The following is a 24,932-nucleotide window of genomic DNA, read 5'->3' on the forward strand; positions in this document are numbered from 1 at the left end:
CCAAGAAGAAGAAGTATGAAAAAAAGAGAAAGAGCTACACAAAGAGAATAATAAGACGTTGAAGAAAGAAAGGATAGATGGAAGAGAAGGGGTTAATTCCACTTAAGGGTTTTCTCGTTGCCACTCCCATTGGTATCTGCGAGAAGAGAAAAAGAAAATAAAAGAAGGCACCGATCGATCACAGAAGCTGATCAAGCGGAATAACGACGAAGTCTCTTCGAGAAATGCACGTAGTCGTGCAAGGTGAAGTATATATGCATATGCACAAGCGCGTATACCATCCACCTTGATCTTTTTCTTTTTTTATTTTCTTCAATGCGCATACCTTCATATCTATAAAGAGCGTTTCTATATTCCGTATCTTTTCAGTAATAAAGCGATGAAATTCCTGGAAGATCGTTGAAAACCCATGTACATTTAAATTTACTCGTAAATATTTTGTAATTGTATATTCTCCGACGATAAAGAATTTTCTATCGGTAAGTGAAAAATAGAAAACGTTATATTATAATTACTATCATCGTAAAATGGAGAAAAACTAAATCGTAAAAATAAAGCGTCTTTATTTGAAACGTATATAAAAGAAAATATAACTATCATATAAGGAATATAATATATGTACCTATAAGAAATAAATAAATAGATATAACCTGACGATAAAAAGTATACAGGTAATGTAAATATATCCGGGAACTCATTTAAATAAGCGAGAATCGTCACGCGAAGAAAGGATACCCACTACCGGGAAAGTCTGTCTATAGAAGAAGAGTACATATTCCAAGGCGTGATTACAGTATGGATACAAGCACGATCGAGCGCACAACGGAGAATGCTAGGAGCGTCGAGAGGCGGCCATGGCCGCGCGCAATTTCGTTCCGCAACTCGCGGAGGAGCAATTAAGAAGGTTGGCATTATGCGAAAGAGCTGGACGTGTGTCATGAGTAAAACGTCTGACGACAACGACAACGATTACAACGACGACGACCATGGCGACGACGACGGCGACGTCGACGTCGACGGCGACGGCGACGACGGCGACGACGGCGACGATAGCGATGGCGACGACGATGGCAACGAGAATGAACGTAGAACGTAGAACGTCATGCTTTTTGAGAAGAACGAACATCTTCCAGGAATACATCTGAAAATTACGAAAAGCAAAGGACAACTTGACGTTCGCGAACAGCGTTATGAGAATTTTAAAGGTTGTAATTTAACACGCTCATTAATATTCCTTCCCGTTGAGTAGAATTATTAAAGTTACTTCGATCCCACCGATTTTTCACCTTTTTCACGATCCACTTTCAATTAACGAATTTCAAAACGACGAATCTAACGTTCTCATTATTATCATATGCTAACGAGAGAAACCGTATATGGTAATCGACTGATGGACGAATCGTAATGAGAGTTAGAAAGATAATGTTAGCCGATATGAAAAGTAATCTGGTATAGGAAAAAAATATCTACTTAAATATATTCGAAGAATATAGGAAAGGAGAGATTTGTAAAAAGTACGAAGAAAGAAAAAAAGAAAAAAAAAAGAAAGAAAGAAAGAGAGAAAGTCTCGATTGAATTCAAAGATTACTTTATTAACAAGAGTATCGGGAATCGATGTGTCTGTTAAAGAATAACCTGAAAACTTGCGATAGAAGTATTGGATTGAAACGAAGAGTGGTGGGACGAAGAAGGAAGGTAAGAAGATAGTATCTCGATTAATAATAGGTTTCCTAGTCGGTGTTGGTGCGGCCACGATGCAACAACACGAAGATGGACTTCCGTGCGTCACTCCCTTTCATCTATCACATCGAGGGTATAACCTCTGGTTAGCTCTCGGACTTGGCTAGATTCACCTCGGAGCTCTCGTTTATAAGTCGTCTTATCATTGAAGAAGGCGCGGGCAAACACTGTCTTTCTCTCTCTCTCTCTCTCTATCTTTCTCATTTTATTTCTCTCCCTCTCTCTCTTTTTCTCTTACTCTCTCTCTCTCTCTCCCTCTCTTTCTCTTTCTCTCTTTCTTTCTTTCTCTTAAATGCATCGCGTGCAGCCACGAAGGAACGTGCATATGCGGGACTACACCCTCTTTCTCTCTTTTTAACCTTCTTCTTCTTCTTCTTCTTCTTCTTCTTCTTCTTCTTCTTCTTTTCCTTCTTCTTCTTCTTCTTCTTCTTCTTTTCCTTCTTCTTCTTCTTCTTCTTCTTCTTCTTCTTCTTCTTCTTCTTTTCCTTCTTCTTCTTCTTCTTCTTTTCCTTCTTCTTCTTCTTTTTCTTTTTCTTCGTCTTCGTCTTCCTTCTTTCCTACGTGCCAAGCTCGGCCTTCATTCGCCAAGTTGAGATTTAGTGCCTTTGGCTACCATGAAATGATCATCTACTGAACGCCGCAACGTAGACATCGACCGAACGGATCGTTTATTAATTATGGAATCTTTAATAGAGGAAAAAGGGTGGATAGATCGCCTACTATCGAGACCAACCTCATTGAGGTCATTGAACTCAACCATTAGTTCATATTCTTATGAAACGATTTCTCTTACGAGCGATTTGACTTTACAAGTGATACTATGATGGATTTCATTTGAAAATAATTAAAATGTCATTAAAATTCTTATTCCCCATTACATACCACTTTATTCTTATTATTACGAGATAAATTCGATATAACACTTAATCGTAAAATGAAATGCAACTGGGAAGGTTTGAAAGTTTCATAACTCGAACGATTCATCTTTTACGAGAATTTTCTTATTACATGTAACGCCTTGCTCGATATCAAAGTAACGAGAACAACTTTTGCCACATTATAGTTGAAACTACTCGTAACATTTCGCAGATATTTGACACGACAGGGAAAGATAGAGAGAGAGAGAGAGAGAGAGGGAAAGAAAGAAAGAGAAGGAGAGAAAGAGAGAAAGAAAGGAAAAGAGAGAGAGAGAGAGAGAGGGAAAGAAAGAAAGAGAAGGAGAGAAAGGAAGAGAGAGAGAGAGAGATTCAAATCGAAACCACCTGGACTTAGATATTGCGTGGGAGTGCGTTGGCGGTTTCAGTGCGCATAGTTGTACTCTTAGCTTATGCGAAGCTTGTTCATTAGTATCCACCGATATCGAGGTTCTTATAATCCCTACGCCTAGTACATGTAATACAATAATTTTTTCTTTTGCTATTTATACTCACTCGATCGTATCATTTGATAAAGGGCACGTAGTTAAGAAATATAAATTGAAAATGATGTTTTTCTTTTATTATTTGTTGAATTGCAATATATCCTCCTTCGTTTTCATTATTTTCAGTGTTGACAAATATCTATTCAATTTCACCTGCAACCAACGTAATCCAGCATAATCTTACTCGGCAATAACTATAGAAAAGTAGCAAGGGCAAGCCGTATGGGTCAGCTAGCAGCTGGCGACCAGTGATTCGCGGTGATAATCAGTGGAGAGAGCATTCGCGTGCAAACACGTACCGGGTGTACCTGTATATATACAGAATGCATTCGTGAAAACTGGCGTCTAGCCATAGCACGAAGTTCTGCTTCGACCGCAGCTACCACTGTGGATGATTTACGTGTCTCCAATAGCAGCTAGTCCGTGGTATCGTGACCCTACCCACGCGTCGATTCAAAGGCATGCTTTTAAAACTGCCTCATATTATTCTCTCTCTCTCTCTCTCTCCCTCTCTTTTTCTCTCTCTCTTCGTTTCACCGAACATACGATTATCACGACATTAACCCTATATAATAAGTTAATTAAGAATGGTAGATGACTTTCTACAGACACGAATATTTTTAGTCTCTTTTAAAGAAGCTTTTAAATGGTACATTGAATTTTCCAATAGAACCTTTGTTAATTACGAAAAATGCGCCCATTTTTATAATTTCTTTCATCCCTTTTATACGAATTTCGTTTGTATTATAGCAGACGTATTTAAACCTTCCTTTATCCTACCTTAATATCATTCCAATGGAGAATTTCATTTCGTTAAACTTTTAAATGTTATTTTTTTCATTGTATTATTTTAAAGACATTTTCTTCGACAACTATTACGGGTGATAGGATTAAATTAAATACCATTGTCGACAACGAAATATTTTTCACGTTGGAAAAGTTATTTTGCTTCTTGTTCGTTTATCTCCGCAAGAGCTTTATGAATTCATCCTCAAGAAAAAAGAATGGACAGATGTTTCCTCCATAAAAACGGCATCAAGGATCGTTAGAACGTATTTCCCCTCGTTTCGTTACTCTCAGCATCCATCGTATTGCTTCGCTCGAAAAGACTTACGAAGGACTCGAGCATCGCGAAACGTATTTCTTCTTAAGCCCACCCTAAATTACGGCCTTGTTCGTTTTAGGACACACTGTGGTCGTGCCTCGTTCTGGGAAACGATGCACCTGTACCAACGACTTCCACGATCATTACTTCTTCCATAGAACTCTCTTCAAACCTTTCGTTCTATTAAAAAGTTCCTGGTATTACATAAGATTGGACTTTTACTTCTTTGCTTCTATAAAAATTTTCGCTTAAAATAGATAGATAGAACCTATATATTTTCTAAAGATTATGAACGCGTATTCCTTAAATATATTTTACAGATATTTTGTAAATTTTCGTAAAATTCTATCTTTATAAAATCTTTAATCATTCAAAAGGATATATTCATTTACACGATGAAATACGTATAACTATATAACGATATACTAAAGGAGTATAGTACGTTTTACTATCTTCGAAACTAAGATCTTGAGTAGAGACGTAAACCTAAATCTCTTACAAGTTTGAAAGAGAGAGATAGAGAAAGAGAGAAAGAGAGAGAAAGAAAGAGAGAGAGAGAGAGAAAAAGAGAGATCTTATTTTTCGTAGAGTCTACCGAAGGATTTGTTTCGCTTTTATCTCGTTACTTCCGTCGCTCTACGGCGTCTAGGACGCGCTGCTAGCCAATCCGAACGAGGTTGCAAAAGTAATCCGAGATAAATGAAACAAGAGCACTATAACGGAGCTCTGAGAGGGCTTATATATGTACCTACGTCAAGTCTATGGATGATCGTAGAAGTTCCATCACGGTTTCTTCGTTGATCAGTACCACGAGCTCCTTTCGATACCTTTCTCTCGATACTTCAATTAGTTGAAAGTACAGAAACGACATCGGCTGTAATAGAGATGGCCGATATAACTGAGAGATCTCTACTACCATATCTACCGTTACTACCAACATATCTGTGTATAACCACCTTCTACTCCTCTTTCCTCTCTTCTTACTTCTATTCCTCTTTCTCCTTCTTCTTTTGCTTCTTCTTCTTCTTTATTTTTTCTTTTCCCTCTTCCTTAGTTTTCTTTATGACCAGCTTACGATAACTTCGCGCTGTTACTTCTATATATAAACTTAGAAACTATCTCAGACTTTTCTTTATCGATTTTCATTAGCTTGATTATATCCCTAGAAGAAGACCAGTCTCTTATATGTTCTCGATAGTTACAATTAAAATGTGATAGAGATATCTTTGATCATGTAGATATGTATTTTTTCCATAAATATTAAGATTAGAATGAAACATTTTTTTATACCAAATGAAATCTCTCAACACCGTACAATTTCTTATATACTTCGAATGGCTTTCGTCGATGTAATTTCATAACGTAAAGCTGCGAAACTCCGATTAAGGTCCGATTATGGTCCGTTTTAAGCAGACCGAGTTAAACCAAAGCCATTATCGATTCATAGACAGAGTTACGTAAGTACGAAAGGCGTGAAGAAGAGGCCGAACTACTTCTCTTTCCCTCCTGCTCAAACCCCCGTTTTCTCTCTCTCTCTCTCTCACTGTTTCTGTCCTCTTTGTTGAACCTCTTATGTAAGTAGAGTTACCGCATACGATAATCACAACTCAACTTTATAATTTGGCAAGGAGTTAGCCAATTTTCAGATATTTATTCATCGTAATATTCAGACGATAAGATCATAGATTTGATTGATTTAAAAGGGAAATATATCTATTAAATTAATAAGTATATAAAATAAAGTCATTCAATCTTATATATAATCCAAAGGTCTCTCTATTTTTCTTTAATAAATAATAACAAAAATCATTATGTATATATATATATATATATATATATATATCTTTTGACAGGATATCCTGGGAATTTTGTAAGTAAGGAATACAAAGTAAGAAGAGATAAATAATAAAAGTTCTTTCGGACATGTATTATCTAAAATCACGACGATTTATTTTGGTCACGTAAAAGCAAGTACAACGAATCGTTAATACGGATATGTAGCAGTGACACGAAAAGATGATGCATCGTTCGTTCAATATATCGGCTTTACAAAACGGAGCAATAAAATATCTGAAGCTCTTACCTTGGATACAGAATGACGAGCATGAGCCAGCTCAAAGTCTCACAAGGAAGGTTGTCGGGGTCAAAATTAAATCCGGCACTTCTCAAAGGATATACTCGAACGAATGTAACATGTAATAAATCAATTCTTGATTTCTTCGGTCACAACCAAAGAATATTTTCATTTGTCAAACGTAAACGATAAAGACATTTAGGCGATGAATTAATTTAGTTCGGAAAAATGAAAGAACAATTCGTCAGTAGTATTTCTATTTCGTTTTCTGCTCAAAATTTCTAACTGACACGTAAATAATAACAATTCTCAAGTATTTATGCGAAGAATCGTTATAAGATAGAAAACATCAACTTTATGCTCGTTGGCGATAACTACTTCTTGTAATTATTGGCTGTGACTACTGGCAAAGATTCTTGGCTGTGAGTATTGGCACGAACGGTACTTTTCTAAGTTTTCTTTCCATCCCACAGCTAATATCTGTCAATATTTCCGGTAAAACGTTTTATTTTTAAAGTATCGTTTTCTAAGATTAACTTTCGAGACTATATCGATTTAAGATATCTTGAAATGTACAGGATAATTTCGAACAGCTTCGTTCTGCTTCCTTTCAATTTGAATCTCTCGTCTCTTAGTAAAACGAAAAAGTGAATAAGAAAAAGCACGATAAGATTCACGCGAGATCTAAGGATCGAGAAAATGGAGAAGATCGGATTTTCTATCTTCTTTAGCGGATTTCCCGAGGATATCGTAAAGGATTTATTTTCACGAATCAGAGAAGCGAGCGGCCGGTGACACATCGAGCGGATTTGCGCGATAAGAAGTAGTACGAGAACGTCCATATGTGAATCTCCATTCGGAGAATCGTTTATAATTTCGATATCATCGCGAATCGATAAGACATATCGATTTTACGTCGAATAGAAAATATCTCTATTATTTGTCATGATTTAAAAATTTTCATTGAACATTATTGAATATTAAAGTCAATTTAAATTTAATTGAAGTTAACCAATTTAAAATTATATATTAATTTCAGTTATTTCATATTATATAATGCGATATACGCGACCTGATAAAACAACGTAAAATAATAACTGAAATTTTCAAAACAACAAAATAAATTAATAAACTTTTATGTTTTTATTGAAATTCACAAGAATTTCTAACGTTTGTGCTATAAACATAGAGAGAGAGAGAGAAAGAGAGAGAGAGAGAGAGAGAGAGAGAAACGTGTTATGTCTTGAATATAAACGAACACAGCATCTAAATTCCAAAGCCAAACTGAAACTAATTAATAGTTGTACAATTTGATGTGTCTTTCAGCCCTTTACTATCATAGACCCTTTCCATAACTCTTCAACGATAGATAGATGGACGGAATGGTAATGTTACTTTACCACACGTTTCACTACTCTTTACACACTGTGATTACGATGCTGTTGAATGAGAAACTCTCTCCGGTTTGAATACATTTGGTCAAACTGTTAGAATGAAAAGGAGCACATAGAGCTTCCTCATTTCGAACTTGCAAACATTCTGACTCAATTAATTCATGAGCTTTTTAAAACGCAAACGTAAAAAATTAATTTCTATAACTTATAAAAATTCAGATAAATTAATAACTTTACATTTGAAGTCGTTCCAGTAAATGTCAAATATCGATATACTATTACATATAGCACATCTTATTGAGTCATTCAAAAGGAAAAATAATGTATTATGGAAAAAAAAACAAATTAATTAATATCACAAATATGTTATATTATGAAATATTATGTTATTCTTATTGGTTCGTTCGATATTCGGTAGAAAGCAGACTTTTATGGTGTATCGTTGAAAGGTGAGAGGAAGGAATCAGGTAGGGATGGGTGGAGGAGGAGAGGACAGAGGGGGAGGAGAGAAGAGTCACTTTAGGAGGCCACCCAAGAAATAGGAGTGGTCGGAACAGTAGCTTCTTAACCAGACACGATCCTCTTCATCTGTCAGCTTAACTACCTTTCATGTTTCATCTCCTTACATACGATATAAATATGCTCTCGTGTCGCAAATGCTGCCGCATTATAAAAGTAAAATGGAAGCGAAATGATTCCTTCCGCATTGGCGGACATTGTTGATACCAAAGTGGATCTTTTCCTGTCTCATACGTAATAAAAGTGGAACGAGGTGGACTCTGAACGTGCCACTTTTGGATACATGGATAAGCGTAAGGAGATAAGTATACGGTTATCATCGTTAAAATACTACTACGTCGAGAAAGATTAAATTAACGAAATACAAAACTTAAACCAAAGTAATTCAATTTAAATTAAAATAATTTTATAAATAAATTTCATAAATAATATCTATAGAAGAAGTTAAGATAGGAAGAATTGATATTTTCATCAAACAAAAAATTAAAATAGACAAATTTTTAAACAAAGAGAACCGAAAACAACGACAAAAATTTCTTTGTTTATATATAGTAAAATATTTTTTATCAATGTCAAAATTTACAATTGGTCGTTTGTTAGTAATTGCAAATCAATCACGCATAAAAATCGTAAAAATTCGATGGTATAAAGCAAATAATTGAAAGACTTAATCCTGAATGCGAAAGTTTTAAAATTTCGAAAACATGCAGATACATTTAAGATAACAATAATCGAGAATCTAGATACAATATTAAGTTCCGTTTTAATATCCAGTTTCAGATAATATTATGGAATTCGCAAGTGGCGGATGCTAGCAATCCTATTGCGATAATAATATCCTCGATATTCTACCATGTTTCTTCTTACCTTGGTATTACATTCCACTTACGTACAGTAGTACCACTCTAGGACACATAATGACACTTTATTACCGCGGCTTCGTGTGAGCAACGAGCTTAGTCCTTTACTTTAGAACATTCCGCTCTAGTGTAAAATTCAAAAGATCCCCACGGTGTAAGACACCAAAATCTTTGAATGAATTTTACATACGTATCTACGGATAATAAGGTTGTGTAAATGGCCAATAGAAAATCTCGTTAGAATAAAGGAAGAGAGAACGAATATAAAAAGATAATCAGCACTTATCTTTCTCATTATTTTTATTGGCTCATTCCGTTAATTACTTAATATAAACAAAATAAAATTGGTTACGAATATATTAGAAAACCTTGATATTTTCTTTTAAATTAACGAGACGAGTTGAGAAATAAATTTATATATTTGACTCGCTAAACGAATTTTCCTTTCTACGAAATTGAAACATTTTCAGTTTGCAAGGAAACCATAGGTGTGTCGGTTGAACCATTTCAAATGATACGCTTTACTCTATTCCCTTGAAGATTCCTCTGCTTTTTCCCACAGGATAGCAAGCCATACGGCCGATGTCCGACATTGCCTTTTCATCTTTGCAATACGTTCGCCAACAATGTATTTTCACTTACTTCAGAAGGTTTTACAAAGCGATATAGAATACCTTTTCGGTTGGATAGATACGCGATAGAACGTTCCAACCATAGTCATCACAAAATACAAAACTTCGTATCAGAGTGACCTGGTAAATGTTTCGAACAAAAAGAGTCATGTGACATGTAATACCACTTTTAAAACCACTATAAAAAAAAAAGACACTTTTGATCGTAACAAAGAAAAGTTGATAATGTGATCACTTACGCGACAAAGTTTTTAAATGAATATTTTCTATCTCTATATGATATGCATCATAATTAGTACGATAATAATTTCTGATATATATAAGCGTGCCATAAAAATTAATTGAAGTTTAAGTCAAATATAAAAAAAAATTTTTTTTTAAAAAACGTCAATCATATAATATCGTACATATGTAGATATATACGTGTAGGAAGAATTAATAAACTCGCTCCATATTCGTTTCATTGAAAGACGAAAATACGAATAGCTCTAACGAAGAGTCATCTCGTGCGAATTCTTAATTAACGTTGAACGAGCGTAAAATGGTATATAGTAAAGTAGAAGAGAAGAGAATGTAGTTTTCGTTCTTTCGTAAAAAATACCTTTTAATTAGGATAGAGAATTTACTTGCGACAAGTAACGTCGGTATACTCTACTTTTTCATACATTCCTTTCTTTTTCACTCCCTAAATGTCTTTCTTTTATTTGTTTTCTTTTTTTTTTTATTTTATTTTTACTAAAATGAAAAATATATAGATTAAAGAAGGGACGATTATATAGCACTCGCGGGAGCTTGCCAAAGACATTTGGGGCGCAGCAATTTTCGCAGCTCCTCGGAATGTTCCAAGGTTCTATCGGTTCCAGTCCAGTGGGAAGCTTGAAACTCTTCTTCTAGCCCTTCGTCGTTTCCCTTTTACTCTTTTCTTTCTTTATTTCCTTCTATCTATCTATCTATATCTCTTCCTCTCTCTTTCTCCCTCTCTCTCTCTCTCTCTCTATATATATATATATATATATATATATATATATATATATACATATACATATATCCCTATCTCTTTCTCGTTCTCTTTCTTTCTCACTCTTCCTGGTACGGATATCGCTAAAAGGAAGAAACATCGTTGAAACTAACTTTCGTATCAGCGTTAGATTTGGAAGCAACTTTTGAGCAACACAGAGCTCTGGGCTTGTATTGGCTTAACGTGATTTCAAATTTTCTTCTATCCGAAGGTAGAAGGAACGAAGGAGGCTCAACGATGCTCTTGGCCGAATCGATACGTATTCGATGAGAGAACAGAAGCGTCGGAACTTTGTTTTGCAAAGAAGCATTATAACGGCGATGTGAGAATGTGTTCGCGACGTTGATTCGAATTGAACTTCCCTTTGAAACAAATTCACGCTGTTTTCGCTCCATCGCGAAGAGCACAGTGTGAAACGAAATTGATATCAGCTTTGGAATATTGAGATTCATGAAAGAGCAAGAACTTTTTTCATTGAGAGAATAAGAAGAGAGAGAGAGAGAGAGAGAGAGAGAGAGAGAGAGAGATCATTCTTTTTAAACTTTTCTTAGAGGAAGATGAAAAAAAAATTAATCAAATATAACAGATGGAGAATTATAAGAATTAATGAAATCGATTTAAATTTCATTTCATAGAATGGTCCGATGAATTTCATATTACACATTAATATGAAATTTCAAATCATCATATGTGCTTAGCTTTCTATTCATTCTTGAAATTTCTTAATATTTTTCCTCGCTTTTATTGATTCGTCAAATCTTCAACGTTCCTTCTTTTCGTAAATAACATCGATTGCATCTTGTTGAGTCGAAAGGAAAGCGGAGAACGAATAAAGTCTGGCGATTTAAATGCTATCGGTGATTTCGAAGCTTTGAGTGGGACTTATACATTCTGATCTCGATAAAGATGAATATGATTGAGTTTCGTGACTACGTCAAGAGTTTAGCGAATTCTACATCCACATTTGCCAGCATATTCGTGGTACTTTATTTCGAGATCGATAAGATCGGAAAAATAGTGGGTAATTTTTTTCGATGAATAGACATTTATTCATCGAAACGAGATACAAGAGTTTACATTGTTACATGATCCTGTTATAAAAATATAAAATGATAGAAATCTTTTGATGAACTTGATCATTCATTAGCGAATGCTTTTAAACCGCACATCCATTAACCGCATTACTTTTGATATTAAAATTGTTATTAGCGGTAACTTGATAAAGTAGAAAGCAACTCTACGGTAATTTGAAAGGCACAAGCGAGAGAAAATTCTTAAACAAGATTCCTTAGCTTCAGACGAGAAGCTACGTCGAAGATGCAACATCAACATCGCGTTCAGGTTCAAGAAGAGAAAAGAAGAGAAGAGAAGAGAAGAGAAGAGAAGAGAAGAGAAGAGAAAAGAAGAGAAGAGAAGGAAAGGGAAGGAACTATCCTCTCACATTTAATTTTCCTCTTTGTAACTTAAATGATACGATAAAGACTACAACGGAGGTTGCACAAGTGACTACAAGAGAAGAGATCAATCGCCTTATCGTTCATAAGAAGCTTTTCGTAGTCGATGGTATCTCTTCTTCGTCGCAAATGAACCATCGTTGAAAGAAAAGCATCGCTTCGAAATAGTAAAAAAAGTGAGAAAGATAGAATGAGAAGTATTTTCAAGCTATTAAGTAACATCGTGACGATTCATCCGGGGAATTCGAGCCGCTTCTTCCTCCGCGAAAAGGGCCCTCAGAGTCCTTATCCCTTCCGTATCTTCTAAAGTTCTTTTCCTTTTCGTGGTTGTCTTTGCCATTTCCTTTACGTTCCCTGCGCTTCTTAAAACTTTTAAAGGGATTCACAGATATTTCCTTCAACTGTGTACATATAAGGTGCTTCTATAAGTAACGACACAGGAAATTTGTGGTGACTCTTATATATCACCTATCAAGATTTAGATTCTCCTCGAATCCAGTGTGATTGGATGAAAACATAGATAGCTAGTAAAAAAAGAAAAAGAAAAAAAAAAGAAAAAGAAATAGAATATATAAGAACTTCTTTTTCCATTCTTTCCCCTTTTTTATTTTATCACGTAAATTCTGAACGATAGATTTTTCGACGTCTTCGAAGGAAAGAAAAGAAAAATGAGGAATGAATTTCAATGAGGAAGAATAAGGAATAAAAAAAAAAAAGAAAGGGGGAGACCAAAAACGAGAATGAAAGTCGTAACTTTGAAAATGACGAAGGACAAACGATTTGCGCTTTTTCACTTGAGAGGAAGGCATCGATCGTTTCCTGCTCTTCGTTTCCGACCACGCGGACCAATCGTTATTTGGACAAAGAATAAAAGCACAGGAAAAACGAATACTACGATTCTTTCATTTGCCCTCACCGAACGTGCTACCGAATGACACGAAGCTTTTATGAGGTGATATTGAGTCACGCCAAGAAAAAATTGCTAACGAATGTATATTGTAAGTCCGTACCACGCTTTCTCGCGTTCTTGGTATCGTTTTAGCTTGCGAAACGATAGTTAGTCTACCCACTTTTTCAGCTTGATTACAAGTCTGAAAACTACTTGAACAGGAATCGTATAAGGACGATCGTTACTTTGGCAACAATTTCGAGAATGTTTCGACTATCCTAATAACGAAAGTTACCTTTATATACGTATGAAACAATTTTAAATGTTTTTTAGCAATGTATTTTATTTCTTAAACAAAATTCGTCCAATAGAAATTACATAAACAAACGTAATCGTATGTCAAAAGTGATTTTGGTAAAGCGACAGCTGTCGGCGAGAAATTCTAAAAACGAAGGACCCTTTAGTTTACCCTTACCTTTCATAAGACGATCAACCAAAATTGGTAGTCATATACCGGGACACTTACGGATGGTTTACGACACGACCATCAAACAACCATATCAGGGTCTGGCCTCGTTAGAAACCGTGCCCATCTTACGACATTTTCACGATGAAATTAGGCGAAACGAATGGATCATCTAGTCGCGATAAAACGAATCTTTATAGTTATATCTACGATAAATGCCGAATGAAATAGAAAATTTGTACGAATCAGTTCCGTTTAAGAATGAAGAATTTCCAAGAAATATTTCATATATATTTGATAATATTCCGATAATACGATAAGAATCATAATCGTTCTTCGTTAAAAGTAACGGACCTTCTCCATAGAATCGCATCTAGAATAAAAATTCTATCTTCAACTATCTGTACAACTTAGACTCCAGCCATTTAAGGGCAGCACGGCATAGCACTAGAAATTTTATAAGCGAGCCTCGTTCGAAAGATTATCATGCTTATTATAATTCCCAAGGAACAGGAAATAACAGGAAACGACTACTCGAATAGTAGACATCGAAAACGTGCTCGATCCTACCTTACGATCTTCATACATTTTCCTACGAGGCCTTAATTAATCGAAACGCTTTGCTCCCTTCTTTATCTTTCTTTCTATTTCTATTCCTTACACTAACGTATCGAGTTAATTTTTTTTTTTCTACGGGACAGGTTGGCGGTACGTTTCAAATTCATACCAAGTAATAAACTCGACCAAGTGCTACGCCGGTAGTCGCGCTAGTCCAACGCAAAAAGCAATATCAAAGAGACTAGAAAGATAGTAAGAGGGTAGAGGCAGGGAGGACTATCTTGAAAAAGCAAAAACGGATTGGAAGACACGCGGAACAGCGTGTACGATGTGTTAACACCAGGAATGTGGTCCAATTTTTACACTATCACGCTCGCTTGGCAACTCGCCATACATGCACGTCATTTCATATCGGTCCTCTTTCTCCTCTTCTTAGTACGTTCATCGGCCATCTTCCTCTCAAAGCGAAAATATCTCCCTCTCCCTCTCTCTCTCTCTCTCTCTCTCTCTCTCTCTCTCTCTCTCTCTCTCTCTCTCTCTCTCTCTCTCTTTCTCTCTCGTGAATGCCACCGGCAACCTTCGGTCTGCCAGTTACACTGTTAGAGAGGTTGAAAGAAAAGAAAAGGAAGCGAAAGAGAAAAGCTCTTATGTTATCGAACTTTCTACGAGCCCTTTTCTTTCTTACGTTACGACATACCCTTTTGTAAAAGGGAGAAAGTAACTCTCTAACTCTTCCGAGCGATACGTTTCATAAATCATACAATTGTAAAGATCTTCGTTGCTATGCAACGATAATTCACAATAGATTTTTGATACTTTTCTTTACATTTCGTTTTAATATTTTAATAAAATATTTTCACTGACGTTGTATTTTCTTTCTTTTTCAGGAAATATAAGGACAAAAGCGGTACTCGACGTCGAAACGAAAAACGGATATTGGCTAACAGTTTATGCACAGGATCATGGAGTTGTGCCTTTGAGTTCGAGTTTAGAGGTAATTTTGGTATTTGCTTATCCTCGGGGATAATTACGATCGGAATTTGCTCGATAATCGCGCTTATCTTCTATGAAAATCAACTTTCACTCTATCGCGTGATTTCATTAAATAATTAAAATACTTTGTATTACTTGCTCAAAGTCATTTAAAATCGACACGTTTACATCATCGTTACTAAAAGTTTCGATATAAAACTTGACGTAACATTTTATTCGAGAAACAAATTTGTTTTTGTCGTGTGAAAAAAATGTCAGGAATGACGTAGTAAGCTACGATACGATCGAAGGATTGAACTTTCGGTATTCAAATGTAAAAGGAAAGCTTTCATTCGTGCTTGTAAAAGCAAAAATAGGAAAAAGACCGTATAGAGGGCTTTTTCTTTTTTTCTTTTTCTTTTTCTTTTTTTTTTTGTTTTTCTTTCTTTTTTTAAACAAACGATTCGAAGACCTTGCGTGTTCATTGTTCTACAGTTGTTTCTAACGCTTATTTTCTTTCTATCTTTTTTCGCGTTCAGGTTTATGTCGAAGTGTTGGACGAAAATGACAATACACCGCTGACCGAGCTTCCCGTTTACTATCCTTCCGTGCCGGAAAATTCGCCAGCCGGTGTTAGTGTACTGCAGATTCGAGCCTTCGATCGTGACGCCTCGCCCCAACAATTCACTTTTTCCATCAGCAGCGGCAATCCAGAGGGTTATTTTCTCATCAACTCCAGTACTGGTAAGTTTTGCGCATGCTCGTTCGCATAGCCATGATATCGTGTTGATAATACGATTAACGACTACCAAAATAGATCCCACTACTATCTCTATTATCTTGACTTACTAAATGAAAATATTAACGACAAACTTTCCACGTTGTTATAACGGATCGATCGCATTAATCCATTTTATCTCTTTCTACCTTGTTTAATTTTCTATCTCTAATAATATGATATTTTTATCTTTTTTCTTTTTTTTAAGATAATTATTTTTCAATATTTTGTGATAAATATAAACTAGAAGGAGCACTTTTATCGATACAACATTTATAGCAACGTTTATATCAATATCAAGGATAAGAAGTAACTCAGGATAAGAAAAATAAAAAAAGAAAAAAAAATCTATCCACCGACTCGTACATAGATAGAACTCGTCGATAAAAGTCAATACTCCTTTATATTGTAACGTAAATTATCTATCATAACCTGTACTTCTACCAAAGGAGAATATTCACTTCCATGTGTAACATCGTCCTCGTCATCAAATTTACTCTCCTCGAGCATATTGAATTGCGCGTTGGAATATGATCGGCTTATTGTTAGATACTAAGCTCGGTAAGTGAACGTACAGAAGAGAATGTTGTTCCTTCCTTCGTTCTTTTCCTTTTCTTCTCGGAGTAAAGCGGGTATAACATTTTGTATCGACAAATAACCGAGGTCACAGTGAGACCTTTACTTCGATCGTATTTATAAAAGTTTATTATAGCATTGTTAAAAGCGTTCGTAATTTGTAAGATAATTGCCACGAAGGACGCAAAAGGCATAAATTTTGTTTATTTAATAACGATATTATATCGAGGATAATCTGTTAAAAAATGTCGATCGAATGAAGGAAATGGCGATGGAATGGAATTCATTAAAATTATGCTATATACTTTCTAATAAATCAAAAATAATTTTGATATAATTACTTTTCCACAAAATAAACATTATATTATGGAACTTGACGGAGTCTAATACACATTTATAATAGAAACAATTCATTGAACATTATGTATCGACTTTTCGAAAAACACGAATCCATACGAAATATTTCAAAAGGATTAATATAAATTATAGATATTATTTAGGTTGGTGCTAGTATAAATATCATTCTAATGTATAATGATTGCAGATGAATTATAGTACTTCGTTAAATAATTTATATAAATTTACAAATACGTTAAACTCTACGTATTTATATCGTTGTTCATTGATCATAGATTAAATATATTAATCGAGAAATCAAATTAGAAATATATTTTATTGAAGAAGATTGATATTTACAGAAATTATTCTAAATTCAGACAAATAAATATACGTGAAACTTTGAACTTAAATATGCTGACATGTCTCACCACGTAAGGATTGAAGAAAAAAAGAGAGAGATACAGAAGCAGAGAAATAGAAAGAAAAAGGATAGAAAAGAATCAGGGATGAAAACGCAGGGATGAAAGCAATTATTTAAATGTGCACTACGGAATAGCCAACCCTCCTTTTTATTATATTTCTTCTCTCTCTCTCTCTCTCTCTCTCTCTCTCTCTCTCTCTCTCTCTCTCTCTCTCTCTCTCTCTCTATTTTTCTCTTCACGTTAGCAACTACGACCATTATCAGCGGTGCCATCCTACTTTTTATTTTCGTTTCTCACCGTGAAATACCAGAGGGCATTATCGATACGAAACAAATGATGAGTCCATCTCGAACGATACTATAGATGAAAGGAAAAGAATTGTCGATGACGCTTTACCGTGCACTTCTTTTCTTCTTACACTGTCAGCGAGAAAATCTCACGAACTTGTCGATATCGTCGGTTCTCGTCGATGGATTTAAACGGACTCTCTTTCTCTCTTTCTTTCTTTCTTTCTTTCTTTCTTTCTTTCTTTCTTTCTCTTACTTTTCCACTCGTCCGTTCACAACGAAAAATCCAGTTATTACGGTTATCAGAGACTTTCGCGCTCTTCTTTCTCTCATTTCCAGTTCCATTCTTTCATACTTACTGGAAATAGCTATGAGAAATCTCCAAGTCAGCGCGAATCCGACAAGCGGAAGGAAGGAAGGAAGGAAGGAAATCGGGAATCGCAATGACCGCACACTCGTTGAACCGTGTGAAAAATTTTTGTCGACCGAACGGGATGCTAGATTTTCCTTCGAACATTCAAAGCAATGATATGTTACATGAGAACTCATGTAAGATCGTTGAAATATTTCAAGTGGAAATTCATAAGTGTTACTATTTCAACTCGCTTCTTAAAATTAGTATTCATATTAGCCTATCGTCCATTATAAAGATTAACGCTATTAACCAAAATCAAAGTGTCCTTCTTTTTTTCTTTATCATTAACTTGTTAATTATATAGATATATTTTTAAAATGTATATCTACGTTGTAAAAATTAAGATATGATGAATATATCGACAAACAATATTTAAGATATTTAAATGAAACATAATAGAAAAATTACAATACAATAGAACAGGACAGGGCAGTTCCGTTCTGTTCTGTTTCATTCCGTGTCGTACCATGTCCGCGTCATCTCTGTATCGTATCTGCATCGTGTCTGTATCATGAACTCGCATACTCTCCGTGTCGTCTTCGCGTCGTTTCCGCATCGTTTCCGCGTCGTCTCCATGTCGTGTTCTGTCCTATTGTACTATAGCTATTTTTCTATTTTGTTTTATTCATATATCTTTACTAACTGAAAAAAAAATGATAAAGTTTAGGCTTTCTTACCCTTAAACTTCATATAATGAAATTTCACATAAAGTTATTTCAGACAAAAAGTATTATTTAACAATCAAAAATAACATGAATCAACACTGACATCATTTGCCCATACTTTACCTACTTAAATCTTTCTAAATATTTTATCGATCGTACTATGTATAGTCCTTTTCAAGTGAATTTTATTACTCTTTTTTTTTCTTTTTACTTTATTGTTATCTCAAATTATATAACACAAAAAATTGCCATCTCATCAAATACAATTAACATGTTAAAGACAAAGAAACTATCGTCTAATCTCTCGAAAGCTACAATTATCAACGTTGTAACGTTATCGCTCGACAATACAAAGCTATTAACCTAAATTCATAGATCTTATGGTTGTATATGATCAAAGATAAATACGAACAACTTTCGAGAAGCAACATTTAATCTTCGTGATCGTAATTAATAACAACTCGAAGTTACTAGCTAAGAGTATCATTAATCTTAACTCAAAATTTCTCTAACGTGCGTTACAACGATGTTATCGTTCAGAAATTTCTGATTAGAAATTTCAACTGGAATTAGAATTTCTTCGCCGTTAGGGACAATCGAAAGTAAAGATTAGTATATTAGGAAACGTTCACGTACCTTCGAAATCATAATCAGTTATAGTCTAACGTTATCTGTAAGGGAAAATACGAAGTCGTTAACCCAAATAGAAAGTACTATTCTATTGGGCAGCAGTCGACGTTGATATCGTCGTTTCAAAGTTGGTTCGTAACAGTTTCGCTCGAAAATTCTCCATACCATGAAACTATTCACAAATGTAATGGGTGACCGTGCCTTCGCAGTTATGGGGTCGCCCCGCGAACGACAGAGGACGGGCTTCCTTCTAATTTGATTAGTGATTCTTACGGTTGAATATCAAATCTATTTTCCTTGTAACCTGTGAACGGAAACCTTAGAAAATTGTTAAAGAGAAAGAAGAATAGAAATAAAAAGAGATAAAAATAAAAAGAGAAAAGAGAGGAATAAAATGAGGAAAAGAAAAAATACTCTTGTTTAGTACAAGGCATCGTTTTAAAAGGGCTTCGTCGTCGTTGCTTACATCGATTGCTTTACAAAATATTATTTTTACTTTGACAAGCTTCCCTTACATGATTTCTATATAATACACCGTTTACACCGTAAAATGTTATATATACTCGAATGGAAGTTCGTTTATAACCTCTGTTAATTTTGTTGTTAGTTGTCGAACAGAATAATAGAGAAATTCCTTTAATATGTTGAAATTTTATGAAAAACTATCTATACATTTCATTTTAGAGTTATTTTCCGAGGATGTATTTTATAAATCTCTATAACTCTGTACGTTTGTAAGCTGATTAGTGTAAAACTTTTATCTGTTAGTTAATACTCGAATAAGTATATATCTTTAACTTCTGTGGATTCGTTTTTCTTTTTGTGTTTCTACATAAAAATAATTTCCTACTGTATCCTTTTATCGACAAGTTGAATTTTTTTTATAGAAAATTCCTACGGTGGTAGATAGAAAATGAAAATCGTTTATTCGAAAAAATTAAAACGAGCTAGAGGGAGAAAAGGGAAAGGGGAAGTGAGATTCTATCGATTTTCGAATTTTCGTTGAACGAGTTTTCAAACGAAGCACTTGGCGAGGATGAAAGAAATTTGTGACGCGTAAAATAAAATACGGCTATCGGTGGTAGTAGTGTTAGCAATAGAAAGAAAGAACAAGTGAGAGAAGGATCGAACGAAATAGAAGAAGGGGAATCGACGCTTGATCCAATCGACATTTCTGCAAAATCTCGATGAAAACGTACCAGCGAATCGATCTTCGTCTCGTTAATAGAGGTCTTTCCATTTAGCCGCAAATCAGGGTCGAATGGTAATTCTCATATATTTTTTTAAGCCTTTTTCCATTGCTCACATAAACTAGAAACTTTTTTTTAATACCGTTAAATCGTAAAACGATTTCATAGTAAGCTTTTATAAACGTACGTGTTGAAACTTTCGGATTATAAACATTTTTTTTTTTTTTAAGTCATCATATTTTTATCATGAATATAGGATTAAATATCTATGATAAGAATGAAGGATGTATGATAAACGAGAAAGATAAAGAAAACTAATCTGACCGTTCGTGGGTCGGTAAACTCAATTTAAATTGCATGGTTAAATTATACTGAATTTCTGAATTTTAATAGTATCGTGAGCTATTACAAATACATATTAAACATATGTATATATATATATATATATATATATATATATATATATATATATATGTTATTAATATCAATTTGATTAAATCATGATGATTGAAATAATTATAATTAAAATATTTGTTCGATCCGTAATCCAATACATTTATGTGGAAAGTTCGTCAAATAATATAAGTTCAATTTTACGTTTGTCTAATCATATCATTGCTTTTTCAGGTTTGATCACAACGAGCGGTAGAAAATTGGATCGAGAGAATCAAGCGGAGCACGTTTTAGAGGTATGAAATAACGATTCTTTAACACCAGTTGGTATATTCTCGACAGAAATAGATTTTTCATTGAAACGGGAAACTAATTCCAATTTCTATGATCGTTTTAATCAATTAATTACCAAGAAAGAGATGCTTGTGACGCTTGCGTAATATACGAATTCTCCTGGGAGTAAGTCGAAGGATAATCGCTTGATCACACAAAGCCACGAATACGTAACCATTCTCGATGGTATCCTTCTTCAATTAATTCAGATTAAGTTTTCGTTTCTCCAAATTCATTTGATATCCTCCTATCCTTCCTATTACATCTTAGCACAATCTTAGAAGGATCTCAACGAGACGCGAAGGAGGGATTAGAAGTCCTTAATCCTAGTAAGATAGGTTCGGTGGAATAATCATCTTACGTTAAGTATAATCGTACGTCGGTGTATATGCACGCGTAATTAGCACTTTGCCAGTTGACGCTCAGGGGAGGAAGAGAAGTATACAAGTGGTACGCAAGGAGGATAGAGAGAGAGAGAGAAAGAGAGAGAGAATGAGTGAGTGAAATGAAAGGAGTTGAGACGGGTAAGTTGGCTCAGTGGAGTGAAATACAGGATATAGGAGATTGTACCTATATCGGATTTCCCAGAGAGAGAAGGAAAGAGAGAGAGAGAGAGAGAGAGAGAGAGAGAGAGAGAGAGAAAGAGAAAGGGAGACAGAGGGTGAGGGGGGAGGGAAAGAGAGAGAGAGAAAATTTCTATTCGAAATTACGCGGTGCTTAGCAACGCCCGGATAATTACATCAACAAAGTTCCCCTTTTCGTAGCACCGACGAGACAACATATTATTTCCTGTCTTTCTCCTACAATGTTTATGAACTAACACTAATGATATTTCTTTTTATGGATTAACACCCGTGATATTTCTTTATTTTATTTTATAACAATGCATTCGAACTACCAAAGCATATTGCTAAATATTACACCAACGTGTAAATGTGACATGTCTCGTTTGTGCCATAAAATATACTTCGTATTTTTATTTCCATTCTGTTCATATTCTATTTACAAAATTTCACATTGATAAGTATTCATTCGCAATATCAATTATCGTAAAATTAAGTTTCGCGTATAAGTATATAGTACTTATAATTATGAGTTTCGAAAGGAACAATTCGTCCATTAAATTGAATATAAATGCACGTGTGTGAAATTCATACGTATATAAATATTATTAACGTAAACGATTAAATTATCAAGATAAAAATGAAAATTTTATTAGAGAACGCCAAAAATAAAGGGGATACGTCAAATTATAAATAAATATTAATTTTGATCCTGATATATTATAAAGTTATATAAAAGATAATTTTCTACTTCGTCGAAGAAAAATGAAAATGATATCTTCGTATCTTTTCTTTTCTTTAAATCAGTTCTTCGATCAAAAAAAAAAAGAAAAAAAAAAGAAAGAAAAAAGAAAAAAAAGAAAATTAAAAAAGACAAGAAAAGAAAATCGACGAAGAAAAGTTTTCTTTGAGAAGGAAGCGGATGTCCTTCGCGACAGGATCCAATACTTAACATCGTCGAAGTCGTTCGGACAAATCGAATTTCCTAACAGTGTGCTAACGCTAACAGGTAGATAGGCAGATTGCTAATGCATCTTTTCTCTCCCTCTTATCTCTCTCTCTCTCTCTCTCTCTCTCTCTCTCTCTCTTTCTCTTTCTCTCTCTTTCTCTCTCTTTCGAGAAGGCTTTTCCCACCATTTACGTCCACACCCCTTGATATTGTCAGACTGGAAATGAGGAAGAAAATCGTATCCTCTTGGAGATTGAAAAGTAAAATGAGGTGAATCTCCTGACTTGAAAGTGAGAGGAGGAACAGCTTTGAGGAGGCATTCTGAGATCGGATGAGAACGAGGAAAGAGGGAGAAGGAAGGAGGAGAAAAACGAAGAAGGAAAAGGAAGTGCGAAGGAAATCCAAGTGCCGGACGGCGAGGCTAAAGAGTAAAAGAAGAGAGAATAAGAAAAAAGAGAATTGAGGAACGCAACGGAACGAATGAAGAGAGAGGTTCCCATCCCCACTCTTTCTATCCTCATTTCCTCCTCTTCTCTCCAGGGACCGCCATCGAAGAATAGTACGAAGCTTGCCTTTTGCTTGTTGTATCGAGATCAAGGATTGAAAGAAGTTCTAACTTTTTTTTCTTCCTCTTTTTCTCTTCTCGTTGTCTAAAGACATTATCATGTTTTGTTTAAGTGGATAGAAAAGATTGGAAACTTTAGCAATTTTGTAAAAATATGGCGTAGTAATAATAGGATTACTTCTTTTTTTATTTTTTTTTTTTTTGTTTTTTTTTACAGTTACATCGCACTTAAAAAATTAGAAACCATTGGATAAAATCAATAATCCTTTTACGCTGCTATTATAATCTTCCAAAATTTAATTAAAATGATTATTTTTACTCGAATATAGAATGTTTCTATCTACTTTATAGGGAAACATTTAGGTAAGGTAAACAATTGAAATGTTTTCCATTTGTATTCTCACTTCCGTTTCAAATTCAGTAGCAAAGCATCGACTGTGGAAAGAATTTATTAAACAACCGTCTGTTTACTCTTGGTAAATAACTAAAGAGCCATGGCACGGTTGTTCACTTCCGCAAGAACGAAGGCTACTTTCTCGGGACTGGCTTCGATCGATAGCGAGTGTAATTGAATTCGATCGTGTAGAACGAGCTGTGGCCTTTGGAATACATCGTAGTTTGTTCTTCCATGTAACGAAGATTTATCGATTCGCTTAATCTCGCATAGAATAGACTCGCATTGAATGAAGGTTTTGATTCTTTCTTCGAGACATCGATCGGTCGAATTCCTTCACACCTTCATCAAAACCATTCATCTTGATATCTAATACATTATTGACGGAAGATCGTTTTTTCGTCGTAATCGAATTCATAGCAATCTGTAGATTCATGATTAATTAATTAATTATACGAACGAGTAGAAATAAATTGAGCATTCTGGCACAAAAAAAAATTGAAGTAGATGGTCAACAAATTTGCGAACTTCGTATCATTTGTAAACTCGATAATTATAAAAGCAGGCAACAAATAAGTTTTTTTGCTAAGATACACACGATGAGATCCTTTCTCTCTCTCTCTCTCTCTCTCACACACACACACACACACACACTTCCTGTCTCTTTTCTCCTAAAGTTCTTGAAGTTGGCGAGATACACACCACGAGCTTTACTCTCTCATAGTGTTTCACCTTGATGGTGAAACTTGTCGACGAGTAGAAGACGGCGAAGACCCTTGTTTGTTATCGACTTCAACATTATCACATGCGCCACCGATCACTCAACTCAACAAAACTCAAACTAAAGTAAAGGAAGAAAACTCGTCTAGTCTTTCTTCGGTCTTTTCTTTGTATCATGCCGCAAATCTTATAGACTATTTAAAGTATGAGCAAGTTAAAACGTTAATTATCGTGAATGAACTTTACAATCTTCGAAGGTATTTAGAAATTCCCTAAGTTAGTCTAGCAAGATACGAGAGTTTACGTAATTCCGTAATTCTTGAATCTGAATATCTTGCTTGTCTTCATCTATTCTTCAATATTATTGCACTTTTATAAAAACAGATAAAACAAATTGGAAATATCGCGAAGTTGAATCGATCTTAATAACTCTTACATTTCCTATTATTTTGTTCGAACATTTTTTTAATCGAATGGGTACGCATGATCGAATGATATTGTTTTCCTTAAAGCTATCGAAAAGATTTCAGTTGTTTTCGATATTTCACTGATTTATAACTTCTACTATATTCCGAAAAGTGAAGCATATCGTTTCCCGTAGTACGAATACAA

General features: G+C 34.7%; 1 protein-coding gene across 1 annotated transcript in view; it reads left to right on the forward strand.

Annotated features, from left to right (window-relative positions):
- LOC124432631 (fat-like cadherin-related tumor suppressor homolog) overlaps nucleotides 1-24,932 on the forward strand; it is a 297,052-nt gene that overhangs the window by 243,228 nt on the left and 28,892 nt on the right. Inside the window, exons 5-7 of the mRNA XM_046981644.1 lie at nucleotides 15,017-15,123; nucleotides 15,641-15,845; nucleotides 21,031-21,092. Coding sequence (XP_046837600.1) covers nucleotides 15,017-15,123; nucleotides 15,641-15,845; nucleotides 21,031-21,092 — 374 coding nt within the window. The remainder of the gene's footprint in view (nucleotides 1-15,016; nucleotides 15,124-15,640; nucleotides 15,846-21,030; nucleotides 21,093-24,932) is intronic.

Source organism: Vespa crabro, chromosome 1 (assembly GCF_910589235.1).
Source record: "Vespa crabro chromosome 1, iyVesCrab1.2, whole genome shotgun sequence".
Classification (NCBI taxonomy): domain Eukaryota; kingdom Metazoa; phylum Arthropoda; class Insecta; order Hymenoptera; family Vespidae; genus Vespa; species Vespa crabro.